The 22,413-nt window shown below is 42.0% G+C and overlaps 1 protein-coding gene across 1 annotated transcript; it reads left to right on the top strand.

Moving 5' to 3' along the window:
* The first annotated feature begins 268 nt into the window (after positions 1-268).
* Positions 269-16,267, top strand: DERL1 (derlin 1). The gene is made up of 8 exons (XM_005516929.3): positions 269-594; positions 2,593-2,704; positions 5,873-5,937; positions 8,514-8,540; positions 10,505-10,600; positions 11,246-11,298; positions 12,454-12,564; positions 13,627-16,267. Exons 1-8 carry the CDS (start codon positions 442-444, stop codon positions 13,763-13,765), a joined length of 756 nt encoding a protein of 251 aa, XP_005516986.1. The 5' UTR covers positions 269-441; the 3' UTR covers positions 13,766-16,267.
* The last annotated feature ends 6,146 nt before the right edge of the window (positions 16,268-22,413 follow it).

Raw genomic sequence — 22,413 nt, forward strand, 5'->3', positions numbered from 1 at the left:
GAGAGGAGCGTGGCCAGCGCCGGGCAGTGAAGTGAAAACGTCGCGTCCTCGCACGCAAATGTGTTTATAACGCAGTGCAGTAGGTGACTGAGAACATGGCTTTTGCAGGGTGTCACAGGCGCAGGACTTGTTGCCGGTTCCCTTCTGTTTCCCGCCCCCCGCAGCACAGGCGCCTCTCGGGTAAGGGAACGCAGGCCGACCCGATAGCCCCTTCGCCCACCAGAGGCGGCTCGGTTTCCGCTCCACCCCCGGGGCGGGGCGCCCGGCGACCGGGGCGGAGCCGGAAGCAGCGCCGGCGGCTCGGCCGAATTCGGTGGCGCCACGTCTGGCTCGAGGCCCCCTCCGTGACCGGGCAGCGGGAGCGGCTGAGCCCAAGTCTCGTCTCTTCTTCAGCGGCCGGTTCGTGCGGAGGCCTCGGCGGCGGCCAGGCGCGACTGCAACATGTCGGACCTGGGGGACTGGTTCCGAAGCATCCCTCTGATCACGCGTTACTGGTTCGCCGGCTCCATTGCGGTGCCGCTCGTGGGCAAGCTGGGCCTCGTCAGCCCCGTCAACCTTTTCCTCTGGCCTGACGCCTTCATCCAGCGCTTCCAGGTATGGGCCGCACTACCGCTCCCGGCGCGCCCCGCGGCACCCGCACAGTAGCTCACTGTGACTGGCTGCGCGCGCGGCCTTCTGGGAGTTGTAGTGTACGGCCGCGTGCGGGGCCTCATTGGAACTGCGCTCAGGGCCGCTCCCCCGGTTCCGCCGCCGTGCTGGAGGCGCCGCGCACCGAGACAGCGCCCAGGGGTCACCGGGGTGGCCTGAACCCCTCCGGCGGGAGTGGAGCCGCCTTCTTGCTCAGTCTGTACAGGGCCTGCGGGCTGGGCCCAGATTTACCGGATGCTCTTGCCGCAGGCCTAGGGTTCCCACGGCGGTGACCGGCTGCGCGTCCCTGCCAGGGCGACTGAAGGAGGGCTGTTGCCCCTGGCAGCCCTGTAGTTCGTCTTGTGCCTCATTCTGGTGTGTTTTTAACTACATTTTTTGTGGGAGTTGTTTTGGTGGACGCTGGTTGTTGTGCCAAGGAGCTCTGTGGCTGTGGCTACAGGTGACTTGCCCAGCTCCGTGTCATCTGTGACTTTGGGAGCTGTAACTTCGGGCTTACAGGGTGGGCAAACATCCCAGACTGCGGCTGGCCCAGGAGGTTTTGAGGCAGAGCTACAAGAGAGACATGGAGTTCCTGGGGTGGGTACAGCAGGAGGGCAACAAAGGTGATCAAAGAACTGGAGCATCTCTCTAATGAGGAATGGCTGAGGGAGCTGGGCCTGTTCAGCTCGAGGAGAGAGGACTGAGAGGGGACCTCATCAGTTTCTCTGTGTATCAGAAGGGAGGTGTCACAGAACGGACAAATGCCAACAGGCAAAAACTGATGCACGGGAAGTTCCACCTGAACTTCATGCTCTGGAACAGCCTGACCAAGGAGGTTGTGGAAATCTCCCTCACTGGAGTTATTCAAGAACTATCTGAGTGCAATCCTATGTCATGTGCTCTAGAATGACTGCTTGAGCGGGGATGGTGGTCCCTTCTAACATAACCTACTCTGTGATTCTGTAATGGAGTGCATCTTCTGCACCTTCTGGTTTGGAATTTGAAAAAGCTTCTGTTTGGGATTGTCAGCTTCTGTGCTTAGATGTGGTCCATGTAAGCTAACAACCAATGTCTTGTGGTGTCAGGCATGTGGTATTTCTGGGTGCAATAGCAATATCAAAAGTGGTCTCAAGCTGGACATTTTTTTCCTTGCACTGTGATGTTACAGGTTCAGAGCTGGGAGAGAGCACTCATTGGAGGAGCCGAAAATGAAGGAAGAGAAGACGTTTCAATTTTAAAATTTCTGTTAGATCATCTCTTATATCTCCACTGAAGAAACAAAAATTAAAGCCATGGCTCTCTCTGTACCTTGATTCATGTATTATTCTCAAAATTTAGTAGCATAAATGACTGTTTTTTCCTCTAGTTCTGTTGTTCCTTCTTGAACTGTGATGTTCAGGATCCTAATACTCAGTTTGGAAATGTTGCTGCTTAAAGAGCTCATTTGTGAATGACCAGACATTTTATGTCCTTGCTATGTGCTGCCATGCAGTTGGCTATGCCCAATACTCATAGCTGGGAGACTGTCCCAGAACAGATCCCAAATGCTCAGAATAGCACGTGCTGTCTGGAATGGTACACTAAAGGCTGTGAATTCCTGGGCCTCTGTTCAGCAGGGAAGAATGGATTTTGTATGACTGTTTTTTAAACAGGGTAGCATCCTTGCCAGTGAGTCTCTTTTGCACTGCATTAAAGACTCACTACTTCAAAGATGTGATGGAAAGCAGTTTGAAGAGTTGTGTATTATTTCTGGTGTAGTGTTAATAGCTTTGCTTACTGGATTGAAAAAAACGCCACAACTATAAAAGCTGCTGAAGCAGCAGCAATCAATACTTGGGCTATTTTTGTTCTTCTTGATGTTCCAAGTTTTCATTCGTTATCAAGTAATGAATGTAAATAAAAAGCCTGTGCATATGAGTTCATTCTGCAGTTTATAAATATGTCTTTCTCTATTGATCTGGACAGATCTGGCGGCCCATAACGGCGACTTTCTTCTTCCCAGTGGGACCTGGAACAGGATTTCTCTACTTGGTGAATTTGTATTTTTTGTATCAATATTCGTCACGATTAGAAACAGGTATGTTGATCATTAAATTGTACGCATCTGGTGAACCCTGCCTGGAGCTGATAAGAGATGGCTCATCGCTGTGCTAGCTTGTGTTGGTCAGTGTGAAACTACTCTGAAAACTGATTTTCTGTGGCTGGCTCCTTCCCTTTGGCCATTTAGGATCTGAACTTTGGACTTGTTTCAGTAGGAGGGCTTTTAGTTGCTGGATTTAAAGAATCGAGTGAGGCAGATTAAAAGATGGTGTTTACCTCTGGTTTTTTTTGTATCTGATGTTTTTATCAGAGAAGGATGATAGAGTATAATGTAATAATGGGTTTATCCATTGGGACAAAATAACATAAGTTTTTTCTTGCTTTAATAGGGATGCTTATTTATGTTATTCTGTTGTCTGTGTTGAATTGAGAGATACCTCCTACAAAGGAAGTCTAGTCTCTGCCTAACAGATATGTGAAAGAGTTAAGAGACTAGAAGGATTTTTCAGTTAAGGGGAAAAATTAGGTGAATAAAAAAAAGAGATTAGATAATAGATAATTTCTCTCAAAAAAAGGGATTGTTGGTACAAGGTAGCTTCAAAACTGCTTTCCCTTTGCACTGCCTAGTTCATTAAACCTAGAATTGGTTTCATTAAGCCTAAAAATTGGTTCAATTGACATAAATAATTAAAGTATTTACAAAGCCAGTCTCCTGAAAGCCTTTGTGAACAAAAATTTTAGTATAGTTCTAATGGAGTCTTAGAACTGATGATGTAAAGGGGAATGCATTGAAAGGTGATGTTTGGGAAGTCCCATGAGAGAGAAGAGATCCCTGGTAGACCTGCCATCCAGAGAGTATTGTGGAATCACGTTTAAGTCTTAAGAGGAGTAGCAGGGAAAGGGAGGAGTTGTGCCAGATTATATTTGGTTGTTTTTTTAGTGAAAGTTAAATACTAGTTTAATAGCTAGAAATTATTCCTACTTCCTTTTGAGCCTTTCTGCAGTAGTTTATGAGCACATGAGAGTGCTGGCAGTTCTGACTGGGCAAAGATAGGTGTAGTAAGAGTTCCTGGTTAATTATGCAAACTAAATGACCTCACTATTTGTAGATATACTTAAAAAATGCTCTAGTTGTCTGTGTTTGTGCCACAAATCTCATGAAAAGGGTAAATTTCTGCTGTACAACAGATCTGAATTTTGAAACTGGGAAGTCGTCTGTGTTGTTTAAACCAATGCATAGCTTTTATATTACAGTAATTTTTCTGAGTATAGATGAAGTCCTTGGTTAGGTTTACCCTTCTTTCTGCGAAAAAGGCCTGAATACTTCTGTGTTGGAAGGCGTATAAGTTATTGATAACATTTACAGGTGGAAGTCCGTATTGGTCTGTGCCTCCTTTTATCTGTGAAACTGAGAAAGTGAAACTTCCATTTTCAGCACTGTGCATGGTTTTTGAGCATACACTGCTGCTGCCTGCCAGCTTCAAATTTAGCAGTCAGAAATATCTGTATGGTTTTGTACTGTGTGCTTTCCTAACAGGCTGACCTGTAGCTTCCATAGGAAGGGAAGATTGATGTGCATTTGTTTTGCTTTGGTTGGAGAAGAACATAACAAATATCAACAGAGTAAGCAGAATATGCAGAGTTCACTTCCCAGCTGTATCAATGATGAGATTATGGGTCTGCAGCTCTTCCCATATGGAAGATTATACCCCAGGCCTCATGGAAGGGCCCATGGGATAGATCTCACCCCATACCTGTGCTGAGCTTTCTGGCAGTTTGTAGTCCAGTTTGCTTAGATGTTCATCAAAAAGTCAACTTAAGTGGTTTGTCTAATATTTTCATTTACAATCTCGTAGATAATGAGAAGCAAAAAAAATTAGTAGAATAATAATAGCTTTGATTTCTTCTTGTTTTGGATGGATTCCCAAGTTGGCATTTCTACAGCCTTAGTCAGCTTCTTCTCTTTAATTGTTTTTATTTGTTGTATAGCAACAGTAGGGAAAAAACCTTCAATTTCTGTAGTTTTACAACTTAAAAAATTTCTGATATATTTTTCAAAGTGTATTTTTTCCCGTCATGCAATTTGCATGGCTGAACTTAAACAGTATGGTATTTTAATAATTTTGTTTTACATAGGCTATTCTAAAAAGCTAATGCTTAAAAGTAGATTTTCTTCCTTTAAGAATACTTGTATGAAGCTGAGAAGTGCTCACATGAAACAGTGGCATTCTTTCTAGGCATTTTGATGTTTAATTAAGAACGTGTAATTCAGGTTGTCCATGATGTGCAGTGTGTGTCACTGTGATTCCTGCTGTCACTGTGTTTCACCCGCCCTGGTCTGGGTCTTTCAGCAATATTCTCAAGCTTTCCTTTCATGCCTGGGTTTATATGAAAGTTGATGGGAGTCTTGCATAGATGCTAAAGTCTCTGTCAGCCTTTTGCCACAGTTAGCAAGAGTGAGAGCCTCAGCTTTTCACGTTTGCAGGGAGTTGCTAGGGCGCTATTTTTTAGTCCTTGTCTCTGTCAGATCTCAAACTCAACTGAGCATCTAAAGATCATTTCATTTAATATGACCTGCAGGGAATGTTACTCTATTATTTTTGTTTCCAGTGTCCTGAAAAAGTTGACAACGTTTGGAATGGTGAATTAGACAAGCAGTAGAGCTTAGAAGGAGCAGAATGTGCTGCACATGTGTACCCTCCTTGTCATGTGTACTAATATTTTCTGCAGTAAAAAAACCATTGCATGTCTTGAGTCTGATGAGATGATGCAAAGAGGATGCAATTTGCCTAAGTAAGGGCTGGTTTGCACATGACTCAGTCATTAAACTTGGTATTTCTGCTTTTGCTGTGCACTTGTGTTTCCTTATTCTGTGCTTCTAACCTGCAGTTTCGTATGAACAATGGGGTCCAACTCCATTTTTGAGGTCTTATGTAGTTAAAACTATTTACCTCCAGAGTCAGTGTATTCTTTTTTGAGTATAGACACTGCTTGTGCTCTAATGCAGTAGGCTGAATGTCTTATTTTTCAGTCCGTAGGTTGTTCTATTCTGAGGCTTTTTAAAATTAAAAAAAACGCATAGACCACAGACTGCATGCAAAGCAGCTGTTATTAACTGAGCTTTCTTAGACTCTAAAAAATAAAAGTTGTCTTAATTTTTAATCAAAATTTCGGTGCCTTTCATAATGATCCCTTTTCTTTTCAGGGGCTTTTGATGGAAGGCCAGCAGATTACATGTTCATGCTCCTGTTCAACTGGATCTGCATTGTTGTATCCTTCTCATCATCAAACTTTGAGAAATATTTTGTTCTAGTTCTGCCTGAAATATGTTCAAAGACCAGTTTTTATCAAGGAAGAGTTTTAAAATGTAGCAAATGTTCCGAGGTGAGTTTGTAGAGTTTGTAAGTGTGTAGCCTTCCTGAACAGGTACTGTTCCTTGTGCCTTGCAGGGAGAACACTTAATGTGCTCACACCAGTGTGCAGTGTGGGGACTCTGCCTACACAGATTTGAGCATGTGCTGGGTGAGTGTGTCCCTGGTGCTGGCTGGGTTGCTTTGCTGAGCTGCTCTTGTGTGGGCTAGCACTGAATTTAGTGTGTTCAAGCTGCCATGTGCAAAAAGGACTGATCACTGCCATTCCCTGAAATTCATGGAGAGATCCTTTATCTGCTGGGTACAAGTCATCTGAGTCTGTGAAAGCAATGTTGTGATATTTTCACTGAGACAACTTTCTGAAGAAGCTGGACTTGTTGATTTGGGAATGCTGGAAAACATTTCTGTGAGCTCTGCTGTACCACCTGAATTTTCTTTTAGATCTTGAATACAAAACTGGGAGGAGTTGTTGATAATCCAGGTGGTTATGCTATCATTCAGAGGGTTCTTTAGAGGCTGGATAAGTGGCTGGCCAGGAATGAAGCTCAGCAAAGGGTGTTGCAGAGTCCTGCTCTTGGCAAGGAACAGCCTCAGGCACCAGGACAGACCAGGGACTGACAAAGCAAAGCATCTTCCAGAAAAGGCCCTGAGAGTGTCCTGCTGGACATAAAGTTGACGATCAACTGGCAATGTGCCATTATGGCTAAAGTGGCCACCAGCCCCTGGGCTGCCCTAGGCAGAGGATTGCCTGCGGGTTGAGGCAGGTGATTGCTCTTCTCTGCTCAGCCTTTGAGATTGGTATGGGGGCTGCACCCAGCTCTGGGTTCCCAAGTACAAGGGAGACTGGAGAGAGTCCAGTGAAGGGTCACGAAGATGATTGAAGTGATGAAGCATCTGTCACATGAGAAGCTGGGAGGGCTGGGATTGTGCAGCCTGGGGTGTTGTCATAGAATCATACAGTAGTTAGAATTGGAAGGAACCTTGAAAGGTTATTGACCCCCCTGCAATGAGCAGGGATGCCTTCAGCTAAATCAGGTTGCTCAGCGCCCCATTCAACCTCACCTGGAATATTTCTAAGGATGGAGCATCCACCATCTCTCCGGGTAACCTGTGCCAGTGTTTCATCACCCTCATAGTAAAAAATTCCTATGTTACACCTACTCTGAATCAACCTTTTTTTGGTTAAACTATCACCACCTGTCCTGTTGCAAAAGGCCCTACTAAAGAGTTTGTCCCCCAACTCTCTCAGCCTTTCTGTAAAAGAGAGGTGTTCCATTCCTCCAGTAATTTGTGTGGGCTTCCTCTGGTCCCACTCCAACAGGTCTATGTCTTTTCTGAGGGGTCTATGTCTTTGCTGAGGGGTCTGGAGCTCGACACCCAATTCCACAAAATGAAGCACATGAAATTCCATTTAAATGTAAGACCATGTTTACTGTAAGGGCAATGAAGCACTGGCATGATTGGCAAGAGAGAGTGTGGAACCTCCATCCTTGGAGATACTCCCATTTTGTCTGTGCTGTTGCTGTCTCCTTGTAGCAATTTGCAGTGGCACAGCAGGTAGATAAAGGGAGTGGTGACATTGGTGTGAACCAGATACAGCCAGGAGAGCTGATGTGTAGAAATACTTTATCAATTCATTATCTCTAGTTACATTCCACTATGTGGAGGGAATTGCTATTCCTGCTAGTCCTGTCGAGCCACAGCTGTAACAAGGTGCATTTAGTTACATTATTACAAAGACGAAGGTTTTCTTTATTATTGCAGGTTGTTGGCTGTGTGCATTTAATTAATCTAATTGAGACGTGACTTTCAAACAGGTCATTTGAAAATTTCTAGTTGCTTGTTCCCTATGTGATGGGATCCAGGACCAACCTGGATGCTTGATCTGGGAAAATGCTGGGTTCTTTTTATATGTATTTATGAACTGTTTATGAAAGCATCCTGATTGTATTAAAATCACTCAGTGATTATTTCCACTCAGCAGTCACTACAACAGGTTCTTTGAGCTCCAGGGTGGGAGAGGGATATTGAGAGCCTGCATTGATGCACTTTAAGAAATTACTTCTTCTCTGTGACTCATTGGCAATATACTGGTATTTTTGAATGATCTGGTATTTCTTTAGTTAGAAAACCAAAATGTCAGTGTTAAACTAATGAAAGAATTCAGTCGTTTAACGTGCCTTTATGCAAGGACTGATTGGGTCTGTAGCTAGCCGTTTTCATCAGGGAGGAAAAGCCAGTGCACCCATCAGCCCTTGGGGTAATGACTTGAGGTGGGAACTTGAAAGGCTGCCAAAAAGCAGTTGTTGAAACTAAGTTCATTCATCTCTAGATCGTTGGAAATTTTAACCTAAAACTGCGTAGTATTAATTTTGAATATTAAAGATCTTTGAATGTGTGTTCCCTGTGTCTGCAGCTTTTTATTGTTGTAGTCTGTCAGGTTTTTCTGCATTTTCCTTCATGGTGCAATGACAGATAACTGGCTTGGTAATGGACATGCAGGTAAGTGTGGTGCAGTTTCCTAGGTATTAATTTTACAAAACTTTTTGACTACTTAATGACTTTATAGAGAGCATTATTGACTTAACTGCAGAAATTGTTAATCTGGGCTGTTCAGATTATATCAGAATGGACTGCTGTGTGTGTATTGTTAATTTTTCACGTTGGGTTAGCATCAGCTGAAGACAAGCTTGGATCTGACTGCCACACCTAACTTGGTTAGGGAGCCAAGAAGTGAAAATTGTGTCTTTGTGCAGTCAGGAAGTGCTCAGACTTTTACTAAAATGGACACAAGATGTCACCTATGCACTATTTCTTTTAATAAATGTAGATCTGCTTTCTTATTTTTCTACTTAAAAATAATTCTTTGGTTTATTAATTTTCTCAAATTCAGTTCAGTATGCCTTTTACTTGCCAACAGAATTTTTTTTTTTTTTTGTGAAAAATACGGCTTAGTTTGAGACCAGAGCTATGAAATACAAAATCCTCACAGGAATGATTAAGATAGTGGTCTTAAAAACTGGTTTCAGTGAAATAATTCTTATCTCCCCAAGTACTAAGGGTGAAAATTGGGAAGTGTGTTTTGGTTATAACAGAGTGTCAGATAAGTGGATGTCTTGAGTCTGCCTCTGCTATTCTCATCCTCATCGGTCTCCAGCACCTAAAGACTGCACCAATATCTGTAGTATTCCATACAAAATTATCTTAGCATTTATTACATCACTTCTCTGGCTCCCTGGTAGACAAAACCAGTGATCATGCATCTCTGGTTCTGAGTAAATTGTGTTAAGGACTGTCCATAACTTTATACTTACACTTTTCTGTGGGGAGGATACCACAAATTTTTGAAAAGCATGCTGGAGTTACCCACACATTATACAAATTTTAGACTGATTGTGTCGATTCATGTATTTTTAAGGGGTACATACACTTCTTTTTATCTGCATACAAAGAATTAAAGAAGAGTCCATTTTTTGATGTAAAAGTGTTTTTTCTTAAGAGGTTTTTTACTTGTCTTGAGTGGCCTTTGTTGAAATTCAGAAGATAGAGTAGGACAGCTAGACCTCTATTCCTAAGTCAAATGTGTTCAGATATTAGATAATGCTTTTTTTCAGTAAAATAAAAAGGGTTTTGATAAAGACCCTAAGGTTCTTGTGTGAGGAGTCACAGTGCACCGTGGGGCTTGTGAAAGGCTGGACTAATGTTAGGATGCCAGCTTTAATGTGGAATTTGTTAAACAGCAGCACCCCTGAAGGGATGAGTTTTAACCTCTTTGCCAAACACAGGAGCTGGTTATGGCATTCATCTGGTTCTTGGGAATGTTGCTGGTGCAGTCTGCCTTCAGTTCAGAAATCAGCAGATAGCTGAAGCAGTGCTTTGTATTTCTTTCACTAGAAGTAGTCCAATCAGCTAGTACAGAGTCAGTGTAAAGAAGTGTTTGAAACAACCCCAGCTCCTGGCATGGAGCACAGGTTAACTCCAGGCTCTAGCAAGGTTGGCTGTGATAGCCTGAAATGGGGATTGACTGGAGCACCTTCCCCCTGTGGTGCTCTCAGGAGGATGGGACATAGGATGTTGGATGGATAACACTTCACCTGGCATGTTAGCCTGGCCCCAGGTGAGAGTGCTTGGGTTAGTGCCCTGAAGTGATTGTGGTACAGGGCTCACTGCTGTGGCTGTAGGTATGAGCAGAGGTGTTCACTGCAGCTGCTCTTTCACTTGGCACAGGTTGGAGCCCTTTGCTTTGGTATGGTCATGCAAAGGAGAATGACCAAGTAGTTTCTCCTCCTTAACTTTCTCAATAGTTTTTGAACAGATCCAGGCCACATATTGGAAAATATTCTGGGGCAATCTGTAAAGACTTTAGTGGTGTACCATGCTTACAAACCACTTCTGAAACATAGCTCCTCCTGCCTGAGTCTCTTATGCTTCTGTGAAAGTAATGGTAACTTTTTTATCCATTGCAGTTGCTGATGATTCCACTCATCATGTCAGTACTTTATGTGTGGGCCCAGCTGAACAGAGACATGATTGTATCATTTTGGTTTGGAACAAGATTTAAGGTATGTTAGACAGCATATTGGAAAGATTTCTGCCCATAAGGTGCATGTGTAGTGGGTGAGGGGCAAAATATAGGTATAAATATAAAACTTTTATAAAGGTGTCCTGTACTCTCACACAGAATGCTCCTTGAGATGTAGCAAAGACAAAGTTCATAGTCTTCCATGTGGTATCACTCAGTGTGTCTCTACTGAAAAGATGTCCTGACAATTTATCATTCTGAAAAAATTCCTGATAAACATTAGCCTGGATAAAAGCTGAATGTAGTAACAAAATGTTGGTATTTTAAATTGGTTTTTTTTTCTGATCTTGGCTGTTTCTGTCAGATCTTGTAGAGAAGACACTTTTGATAATTTCTAGACCTTTTCAAAATCAAAAACTTTAGGACTTTGTTCCAGGTGCAAACTTGCTGCGGAACATAGGGTGCAAAAGGCATGTTTGCTTATAATGTTTGAATGAGTATGTTTTGTCTGAAAATATTAGTGGTTGCTCATTTTTAGCTTGAATCTGCTTAAGTTAAGAGATTAGGGCCTGTGTTAATAGCTAAAGCATTGAGATTATGATCATGCTTATTAGTCCAGTGGGAAGCTGAGAGCAGATTTACATCTTTAACTTGTACTTACTCTCTCCACTGCATTCTTTTTCAGGCCTGTTACCTTCCATGGGTTATTCTGGGATTCAACTACATCATTGGTGGATCGTATGTATTTACTTATATGGCCAATTGGAAGTTATAAAAGCTTTTACAGCTATTTAACTTGCTGCTGAATTTAGGAATAATATTAAAGTAAGAAGCTTAAAACTGTATAATCTGACTGATAATGCTCAGTGTCACTTGGTGGTCACTTAACATAAAAACAAAGAGGAGATGTGCATGTGAGAATAGAACGTAGGTGAGGGGAGAGTAATGAGAGTTTGGTGTGTTTTCTAGTAACTATGCATTAGGCCTTCTCCATATGAAGAAAGTAACACACTAAAGAAAGATGTCATCCCCTGGAACCAGCTATTATTGCTGGTTTTAGAAACAAATTTAGCTTGACTCCTGATAGTGCTATTACTTTTTTTTTTCTTCACAGGCTTGTCCAATCTGATCTTTTTTTTTCAGTTTGTTAAACAAGGGAAAATAGCAATAAGCCCACAGTGTGCCATATTAGCACTTGTTGAATTTTTTTGTCTTTTTTTTTTTGTCTAAAACCCCGTGATGCAGAAATCCCCTCTGTACACAGTGTGGGCCCCCCACTGGGGCCCTGCATTGATTGGGGCCTCTTGGTGCCGCTGTAACATAATTAGTGACAACAACAAGTTTCTGGTTGAGTTATAAAAGCAGGAGATAGTACAGCAAAACTGAATTCCCTTTTCTGGCTGTGCCTCCTACTGACTCATCCATCGCTTGTGAAAACTGCTTGCTGTTAGGTACCTGCTGTTTCTATGCATGACAGAAGATACTCAAGGGCCTTCAGTCAGCAGTGCTTTTACAAAACTGGGAACAAAGCAGTTCAGTACAGCAGGAAACAGGTTGTCCACTGAAAACAGCAGTAACTTCTCTAGCTCTGCAGATGATTATTTTGGGCACTAATAACTATATGGTCTGATTCCCCAATGTAAACAAATACTTAATTGTGTTTTGAATAGAGAATGTAGAGAAGGCTTGGAAGGGAGGGTGGAACAGACTGTTGATGTGTTGGCACAGGAGGTTGGCCCTTCTGAAGAAGTGGCTGCAAAATGCTGAGGGAAGGGAAATGTTTTATGTGTCATGACTCTGGCAAAGCCTGGTGGCAGGTGAACAGAAGATTGTCACTCATTTATTTTTAGAGAAGACAGCATGTGAAACCATTCTTTTTCTTTTGCTTTACAGAGTCATCAACGAGCTGATAGGAAATCTGGTTGGACACTTGTATTTCTTCTTAATGTTTAAATATCCAATGGATTTGGGAGGAAGGAATTTTCTGTCCACACCTCAGTTCCTGTAAGCTGACTTGATTCTTTACCTCACTATTTCTTTGGTGCAGTTTTTTGTATGGTTCATCAGACATATATTTGGTGGGGTCGTAAAGTGTAAAATACTTTGCTAAGTCAACCTTCTTCAGACTCTTATATTGACTGAGCTGATGAGTCATAAAAAAAGTTGAGTTATTTGTAAATGGCCCATGTGAGAATTCTTTCTTGCCCCTTCGGTTGGCTTATGTCTTTAGCCACTCTTAAGAGTGAGAGTAAATATCATAGTTCTGCTGTTGAACTGAGCTGCAGTAAAGAGAACTCCCTAACAATTATCAGATGGTATATAAAAGAAGTTTTATCCTGTAAATGATCTGTTTTCTACATCCCCATGTATCATTAGAGCAGCTACCAGTTCAGCAATGTTTAACAATGATAGTGATGTAGACTTGTTCAGGCTGTTCTGCTTCACAGTCTGTACCAGTCACCCTCACAGTTGAAGTGCTTTTTCTTGATATATGTTCGTTGTTTCGGCATTGAAATACTGTTATCAGAAGCTGAAGTTTGTAATTCAGTTGCCCTTGTTCACATCCTTTTGGGCTACAAATATTCCTCCTCTATCAAACTGAGTTAGCAACTCAGTTAACCCATTTCATAGCATAAAGTGTTCAATTACAGTTTCACTTTCTGTATAAGTTTCAATGAATAGGGAAGCTTTATATTCTAATTCTGTGCTTGCAAGCCCATCTGGTAAACAAAATTTTCCATAAAGATTAGAAGACAAGGTTTGATTTAAAAAATATCTTTCAAGGTGGTAACAGTTCTGAAACTGCTCTCAATCTTGTTGGTTCTGTGCAATTCTCTTGTTACCCTACACATCCCAGAGACGGAAGTTTCCCAGTATTGCCTTTAGCCAGTATGCTGAGGGCTTAGATTTAGAAAGCATTCTCTGAAGTTCTGTTGGGAAAAGCCAGTTTTATTACAAGGTGTGTCAGCTAAGAGAAAGTGCCTGGAAAAGAAGAAAGCACAGCCTTGGCGTTTACCCACAAGGTACAGCTGTTTCTCTAACTCCTCCTGCTCTGGTTTGTCCTAGTTACCGCTGGCTGCCAAACAGGAGAGGAGGCGTGTCAGGCTTTGGTGTCCCTCCCGCCAGCATGAGAAGGGCTGCAGAAGATCAGCAGGGTGGTGGAAGACACAACTGGGGCCAAGGTTTCCGGCTAGGGGACCAGTGAAGAATTCCTGCCCTTGGAAAACAGCAACTCTTTGGTTTCAATTGGACGTAGAACCGACCACTGGTGCAGAGAGTGCTTAAGAACTGAGCTCTCTGTAGTACTTTTGGATTTAACTGATTAGAAAGAAAGAATGTTTCTGGTTCAAGAGCAAATTAAAAACTCCAGAAGGAAAAAATGTAGATCTTGCTCCAGGTTAGCTAGTAGTGTCCAGTGTGATTCTGCCATTAAAAATAAGCCTTCTTTATACAGTATTGTCTGTTGCAACAGGATCCATTGGCTGTCCTGTTCCATGATGTGATGGAACAAGCTAGTGGTGTTCTGTCTTGCCTGGTATGTTAAAAGCTTTGTTGACCACAGTAAAGTAAGAATCTAGTGTGAGGCAGATGTCTCAAGCAAGCCCTCAAGTTTAGAAAGCTGAGTTTCTCCATAGCTGTGCTTAAGTCCCAAGGTCTTCTGAAACATTATTTAAGTGATATCTCTCTGCTGTGTTCATAAAGGAAATTGAAATGTTTAATTTCTGTTGTTAAACTGTGTTTTGAGCAGAGCTGTATCTTGCCATGCAGAATTTGTCCTACCTGCTATATCATGGGCTGGGCAAGGCTAAGGATTAGAGGGCCTTTGTTTGAAATGGCAATAACAGATACATACAGAATTGAAGTCTCTGAACTCTTCATGGCATGTTACAAAGCTTGTTCTGATGAAACTGAAGTCTGGCATGTTTTTCTCCCCGACCCCCCCCAGATCTGTGAATTCTTGGCTTCAAGGTTTCTCTTTCGATTGCCAAATTGGGTAGCATAAATACTGCTTAAACTAGAAAATGTAACATTGTTGTGGTTAGGGTACTGACTGCAGCATTGTTTAACTGAATCTTCAACTTCATCTTAAAAGCTTTAAGATGTTCTTAAGAATCAAAGCTGGAAATAATCTTTGGCAGGGTGAAGATACAAATAACAGGTTACTGCAGGACTCTTTCATTGTCAAATAAGAAATTGCATACGCTGTTTATTAGTATCTGTACTTTTTTTTGTAAAAATTCTTGACATGGAAAAGGGAATGATTCTGTACAGTAGTTTGCCTTGCTCTGGGTTCCCATGGGCAGAGCACATGGCTAAGATCCAGGAAGCTGTAATGGCAGCTTGTTACTGACTCACTGCATGCTCTTGAGCAAACTTCTTACTTATCTCAGTTTTCCCAGCTGTAAGGAGGATTTGTGCATGTCTCATGGCATTCTTATAAGACAGCTGTCCCTGACCTCCCTAGCTGGGAGCTGCTAGTGAGCAAGTAAGGCTTAGGTTTACATAAATCCGACACTTCAGCTAAGAACGCAGTTACTTTAATCTTAACCAAGACTTCCAAGTCAGAATGTAGTTGCTCACTTTTTATTTTGTAGTTGAAGGAGGAGGAGTGTTGTCACTAGGATAATTTTCAAGTCTGACAGAATTGCCCTTTAGCATTTGTCTGTTGTTTTACTGGGTAGGTGGGGCACAGAAAGCTGTTCTGCCCCAACTTAGGTATCTCAGGTAACTGTTAGTAGGTGAAATGAATCTGGGCTGATACATTTTTATTACTATTTTGTTTCTTCACTAAACTTGGGTTCTGAAGGTGTAAAAACTTATAAATACTAAGTGATATAAAGCTGAGTGGAAAATAAGCAGACTGGAAATTTTAAAAAACGTATGTTCCCTGTCTTCACTGCAACTCTGTTATATTGATTTGGCTCATAGAGAAATGTAGAACTGTGTGCTTAAGATTTACAGGAACAGCGTTTAGAAATCACCTGCCATTTTTGTCTCTTTGGTGATAAGTTTCTAAAGATGCTCTTGTCTCTTTCTTTGTGTAAAATGGTAGGTAGAAAAGAGGAGTGCAGTGTTGTAAATACAGATTTTATTGTTGACCAACAGCTGTTATTTGATGTGGACTTGAATAGTCTGAGAATCATCCTTGTGATAGGAGTTTTTAGTCATAGGAATATCAGAGTCTCCAAAGCATTTGTCTTCATTTTGAGTCAGGACCCAACTTGTAAGTGAAGATGCAATAGTCTGTGACTGAGTTAAACCCCTGGCACACTCAAAGTGCAGAATATTTCTGTACAGAAGGCCCAAAGGAAGGCTTGAGTGAGAGAAGGCACATCAAAAGGCATTGTACTGTCCCACTGCACTGCATGGGGTCATGCTTTCTAGAATGTCCTCCTTCTCTAAATTAAGAGGAAAAGGTTTGCAAGGAAAATAGATTTCTTATAAACCTTGATTAGCTTCTGAGCTGCTTCAGGTCAATTTACTTTGTTTATGGAAAATTCACTTCAGAATTCCATATTACAAACTCTGTTTGTTTGTTTCTCAGTTTGTCACTTGACCTGAACTGCTGTTTGTCCTCCCACATACATTTATAATGGCAGTCTCTTGTTAAAATGAGTACCTCCTTTCCTATTTTGTACAGATAATTTCCCTTTTTGTAATCAATTTTTGTTGGCAAAGTTTTAAATTAAAATTTTAATCTCTGTTACTGTCTTTGTTTTGCTAAATAGTTTTTCAGCTTAAGACAAGCCTTGTGATCTGCAGGTCCATGGGTATTGTCTGACAGCTGCACTGTGACACCATCTACTGCTGTTGATAAAAGTACTCATGAAAATGACCTGCTTTAGGGTGGGAGTCTTGTCTTCTCTGATCAGTTGCAAAATCATAAAAGCATTTTCTTTGTCTCTGCACCATGAGTTTTGACAGACTTTTTCCTTCCTGGGCTATTACCATTTTACAGCTGTTTTTTATATACTTGATTATTAATCCTTTGTCATCTGGGAGAAAGCATCCTTCTACTTACCCTCAAACTTTGTGGGAGTGATACAGATCACTTTTCCAGAGGTAAGCCTGGAATTCTGCAATACCCTCTTTGTCCAGACTAATGTGCACCAGCTGCCAGAATTCCTTTTGAGGCTCTTACTGTAACTGATTTGGAGATGGGACACCTTGGGCATCCTCTGATTCTTCCAGCCCTCAGTGTTCATCTGACTGTGCTTTTCCTGTTTGTTACCATAGTGGCATCAACGAAAATCATGGACTCGGTACATAAAGCAATGTGAATTAGTTGTGGTCCTTGTACTGGAAAAGCTGGGTCCATACTAAATGGAAGATTGTGGCAAGTATGTGCCTTTTGATTTTGCTTCAGCTCCATGGAGTCAGTAGAAGAGCCAAGAATGTGAAATCAAATACTTCATCTGTCATTCCTGTCACTGTGTTGGTGACAGCTTCTCTTTCAGCACAGCCCAGTGATGTGGTGTTCCAGTGACTTAATAAGAAATTATCTGTTGTCATCCAATAGTTGCACTAGGAAAAGTGAGAGTCTCATTTTCAGGGGAGCATATTGTTTGCACTGCAACAGAAGATTCTTTCTGTGTTTACCAGGGAGGAAGATTGCTTTGTCTTGGTGGTTCAGGTAGTGAGGTGGAGAGATACACTCCAGTTTACAGTCTGAAGCTTCTGATACAAGAAGTTGGTTTGTAATGACTTTGTAATCCTGTTCTGCATCCATAAATTAAGATGATTCATACTCTCCCTTGTGCTGTGCTAGACTTAGGATGATGGGTCCATCTGTACTTGCCACAGTATGACAGAGCACTAATTTTGGTGAAGATGTTCTTAGCATTGCTGTTGCCTGCACTAGTAAATGGGTTTTCTTGTTCTAAGCATCCCTAGATTCTTATTTTGCCATGGATGATACTAACAGTGTGAAGTTCAGAATTGAGTCTGTTGCCATATTTGATTAATTAAGCTGAATACTGTAATACGTGCATATTAAGCAGAAGTATTTACATCTGAAAGGTGATGATGTGCTGTTCTCTAGAACTGAAAAGATGAGAACACTTCAGCTGCTTGTATATTTCAAGCACAGTGTTCAGGTGATGAAAGGAATTCCATTTGCAGCCTTGGCTCACCCTTTCATCATCTGGAGCAGGATCTAGGAGTGATTGCACTTCGTGGGAGCAAAAGTGCACGAAAGAGCTGTAGCTGTGGGATACTGGCAAGGCCTCTGCAGGATCTTGTTAATATTGGGTGGGGGAGGTGATGATGAAACCTTAATTCTGGTGCTTCATTTTTTTTTATTTTACCCCTTCTCCAAATGATAAAGCACTTCTAAAATGTCATTAGAATCAAATCGGATTTTAAGACCATGTTTCTCTGACTGCCAGACCAATCCTAACCCTTTGTGAAGAGGATCATGGTCACTGGAGGTAGTGTTCAAAACCACTGGAAGTAATCCTCTTGCATATGAATATTTACAAGTATTTCTTAAGAGGATGTGTATATTAAATCTTTGGACCGGGTCTGGATTAAAGAACGGCAGGTGGATCCTTCTATTAATGGTTTAATTGACTTGTCTTTGCCCCTGCAGGTGTGAGGATGCTTGTGCCAACCCTTGGGCTTGTCAAGCTGCTTGTGATACCACAGAGTTCAGGTCACTTTATGGCATTTAGTTAAATGGAGGAAGTTTCTTGGCAGTTTGTTTCCCTTCGGTTTCAAGTTAGTGTATCAGCCCTCTCTAATGAACCCAGGCTAGTTAGTAGTGAACCCTAACAGACCCCTCAGCCTCTTGAAATCAAAGCTCCCTCACCTACTCCAACTGGAAAGGCTTTTTTAGCACTTGTCTTCATTAAGACTGACTGGCCTGTCACTGCTCAGTGTTGGTGCTGTGAAACCTCCCTCAGGCCATGGGGTTCACAGAGGGCACAGGAAGGGTTAGGCTGCAGGGGCTGCTGCCTCCTCCTGCAGTCTGTAGAGTGTCCCTCCTGCACAGCGTGGTTCCTGTAGAACAGAGGATCTCGGATCAGTGCAGTCGAAACAGCTTCAGTTCTGGTGCTTGTGCAGGTGTGCTCATAGCCCCAGGCTGTGGGGAACAAGTACTGTGATGGAGAAATGCAATTGGTATTACATCATGGCTTCTTTTTGTTTTTGGGAAAGTAGTGTGGTGTTTATGTATGAATGAGGTACAGAAGACTAAGGTAATATTTTTCAGGTAAAGAAAATAAATTAGGAAGGGATCTAAAGTTGCTGGGAAGTTGTGGTTTTAACTGGACTTGAGAATGGGAAAGAAAAACATTAATCAGGGATTGTATTCACTGATCAAAGAATGTTTTTCAAAGTGCTTTTTTATCTGCAATATGGGCTCAGAAAGTGGCAGTCTTTCATTCAGACGGCATTCAGACGGCAAAGAAAAACAACCTTATCTCTGTCCTCATCTATTGAATCCTTAACCTAGAGAAGGTGGAGGGGCAAAGGAAGGCACTGCTTACCATTTGTACCTCCAGCTGGTCTCAGGGATGCGCCTTTGGCTGGAAGGAAGCCATGACCATGTTATGCCCTTTTACCTGTCTTTCTGAGCAGTTGTCCATTGACTCTGAACTGCCTATGCTTACTGCTGTTACGAATTTAAGCAACTGCAAAAAGAAAATGGCATGTGTGTGCCTTAGGCATTGGCCTTATTTGTTTTAGGGGCTTAAGCTAAGGAGTTAACTTCAACTAATGTTAATCATTTGGTATTTTCACTCTGGAGCTTTTACATACAGAATAATTTTTTGAAAATCTGATTCAAAGCTTGGCTGCTAGAGGGTTTGGGGTTTTGAATTATAAACGTCTAGGAAAGTTAATCTTGTCATGTTTTCTGTTCTGTCTTGCTTTTCTTCCCTAAGGTATGTAAGATCAAAATCCAATTAACGTTGAAAAAGGAAAGCAAAGATTCTGGGGCAGCTTTAAGAAGCTTGAAGACCCCAAAGCTTTATGCAACTGTTGGCATAAAGAGCTTTTATTGTTCTTTCAGTCCTTGTGTTGTGTAAATTCAGAAACCAGATTACATTTTTAGGGATTGATGTTCTTAGAAGAATTTGGTCAGGATCTACAAGCAGGAGTGCAAAAGTGTTATAAGAGTCCAAACTTCTGCTGTAATTAGAAGTGCACTGGATCATCCAGCACAGCAATATTTGGAGTTTTTTGTACTCTACAGCTCTGTCTTAGCAATATTCAAACTGAAGTGCAGTCCTTGCTCATTCACAGGGACAGACATTCCTCTAGCTGTATCAACATCTGCTTTGGCATTGGTAGTACAAGATGAACATAGCCAGGGGCAGGGGCTCCCCAGGGAGACCAGCACACCTCAGTGTGCCAGAAAAGTCCACAGGAGCTAAGAGGAAGAGTGAGAGGCATGACCTGACAGTAAGCTTGATTTATTTGACTTTCCTTAGTTGGCTGGGTTGAACTGGTGGAATTGTACAACCCAGGAGAGAATAGGGCAGACAAGGATGAGGAAGTGGCTATATAATTTTGAGAACGTCTTGCTTTGGCACCTCTTGGTGCAGCCTTTCCCAGGGTACTTCAGGAAAGCCTTGAGATGAAAACTGCTGTTCCTGAAGGCTGTAGAGGGGAAGGCTCCTAATCTGAAAATAAAGGGGCAAAGCCATGGAGTGTGCAGAAGGGAGGTTCTTAGCTGGAGATCAGACCTGTGTGTGCCTGCAACATGAACAGGTTTCACTGGACAGGATTGCAAAGAAATTGTGTGTGGGGAGGAGGTGGGGTTGCAACATGAGAGTATTTTATTTGGGTGATAGTGATAAGGATGAAATGTTTCAGGGTTTTGTTTCTAAAATGACATTTCAATTGTCTTAGGAAGTATAATGGGTTTTCTGTTTTGCTTTTAAGGTTTAAGTCAACCCTTAAAAGCTGAAATCAGAGCCTACTTTTTTGATTAGGGCAAAACAGTTCTGCAGCCTTTATTTCCAGAACTGTTATGGTGGTGGTGGCTTTTCACTGCAATAAAATTAAAAAAAAAAAAAAGAAAAAAAGACTCCTGTCTGAGATGAGACTTGCATGTTGAAAAAAAAGGCCTCACTTGAACCATTGGGTCAGTGGGTTTCTATCTCTTTTGCTCCCTGAGCAGGTAGTACCTGAAAGGGTTTAACAACCTGTAGCTTCTGGACAGTTTCTGTGTTCATGGTGAAAGCTTCCTAGCATGTCTGTTGCTCTCATTGGGGTAGTTAAAACCTGACTTTTAGTTTTCCTGTATATTTAAGTTAGAGCAGTATTATTTCATTTACATCTACCTTCCTTCTTTTTCATCTGAAGCGGCACTCAAAGCATTTGGGCCAAATTTAATGTTTCACAGTAGCACAGGAGGAAGAGGAGGGATAGTCTCAGCACTACTGCATTGGACCCACACCCTCTGTCTTCATTTTGCAGAGGCAGACAAGACTTGCAGGGGCATCAGATGCACCTGCAGAATGTAAATCCTCATTAGTTTAGAGAGCCTGGACAGGCTGTAACAGAGACTCTTCACCCACTGCCTGCTGTGACAGCCATCATATATAAAGAACTCCAAACCATTTTCAGAAGTTGGCCCTTGCTACTTAAAATCATATGGTTAGTAGCAATACTGGTTTTATAGCAACTTATAATCTTTCTTGCCTCTTCTGCTGGCTGTCATGCAGGTAGTAAATTACCAATCTTTTCTCTTTTTTTAACCCTTTAGGTGATAACCAATTTAATACCTCTTCCCTTGTTTGCATCCATCTCTGTTTGCCAGATACCAGCTACTTGTTCTCTCAGATGATCTGACAAATGTAAGTAGTTTAACTCAAGAATTCTTGTCCTTAAATGCCACATGAGCTTTTGGAGTTGCTACTTCAGAAGAAGAGTTTTCATGCTTTCTATCTTACCCAATCTTTTTCTGGTTGTTGTAACTGAACATCTAATGGTTTCTCCAAACCTCTTTGTTTCTGTACTTCAGAGCCACCCCATGAGTATGTGCACAGACTGTTTTGGGAGCAGAGGGGTGTGTGCAGTCATTGCTATGTCACTGCAGACATGTCACTCTTCCCAAACAGAAGGGAAGCTGTGATTGCCCAAATGGTGATTACTGTGCTTGCTTCTCACCTGGACTGTCTGACACTGGGACATCTCACCAGGCTGTAAATCTTTGGATAAACCACTGCCTTCACAAGAGATACTCATGCGGTTCACAGATCCACCCATTAAGAAATTACTTTTCTCATCTCTAACAGAGCATTTCCCCCCACCTTGCACCCATTATTCTGTCATTTTCAAATAGCAAATTCCTCTGTGTAATGTATCTTTTAAGAAAAGAAGAAATAATAAGAGCTGTTGATATAAGTTGATGTCATTTAACCTTCCTGGGCAAGGTGATAGTAGAATTAAAGGAGAAGATCCTTTATTGGAGGTGTAGGTGTGGTGATATTGCACCTTGAAGGTCTGGTAAATCTCTAGGAACTGTATCAGTCTAATTTCTTGAAAGCAGATTGATAACAACAGGCCCTAGAGCAGTATTACCTGGTTAATAGCTAGGTGGGCAGGGTTAGGGATGCAGTTTCTATGCTGAAGGATCTCAGACAGCTCTGTAGCTGCTATTAGAGCACAGCTCACTGGGCCCCAATATTTACTGTATTGTTTAATACAAGCAACTAAGCTAATGTGTCTGCTCCCCTATAGAAAGTCTTTGTCCTCTAGATCTGCTCCTGCCAGTTCCTCAAAGTTCTCCTAGACCTTTCTGCATCCTCTTGTGCATCCTGAATGAGATCAATGCCTTCCAAGGCTGGCTCTAGTGGGGTGGCTCATTCCACAGAGCTGCCCTCTGAAGCCACAAGGAAATCC

Source organism: Pseudopodoces humilis, chromosome 1 (genome assembly GCF_049639895.1).
Source record: "Pseudopodoces humilis isolate 2021_Gansu_Grassland_sample_001 chromosome 1, ASM4963989v1, whole genome shotgun sequence".
NCBI lineage: Eukaryota > Metazoa > Chordata > Aves > Passeriformes > Paridae > Pseudopodoces > Pseudopodoces humilis.

Coding starts and splice junctions, on each gene's coding strand:
- DERL1 (XM_005516929.3), top strand. CDS start 442: ATGTCGGACCTGGGGGACTGGTTCCGAAGCATCCCTCTGATCACGCGT. Junction 11,299..12,453: donor AACTACATCATTGGTGGATC/GTATGTATTTAC, acceptor TTTGCTTTACAG/AGTCATCAACGAGCTGATAG. Junction 12,565..13,626: donor CTGTCCACACCTCAGTTCCT/GTAAGCTGACTT, acceptor GGTTTGTCCTAG/TTACCGCTGGCTGCCAAACA.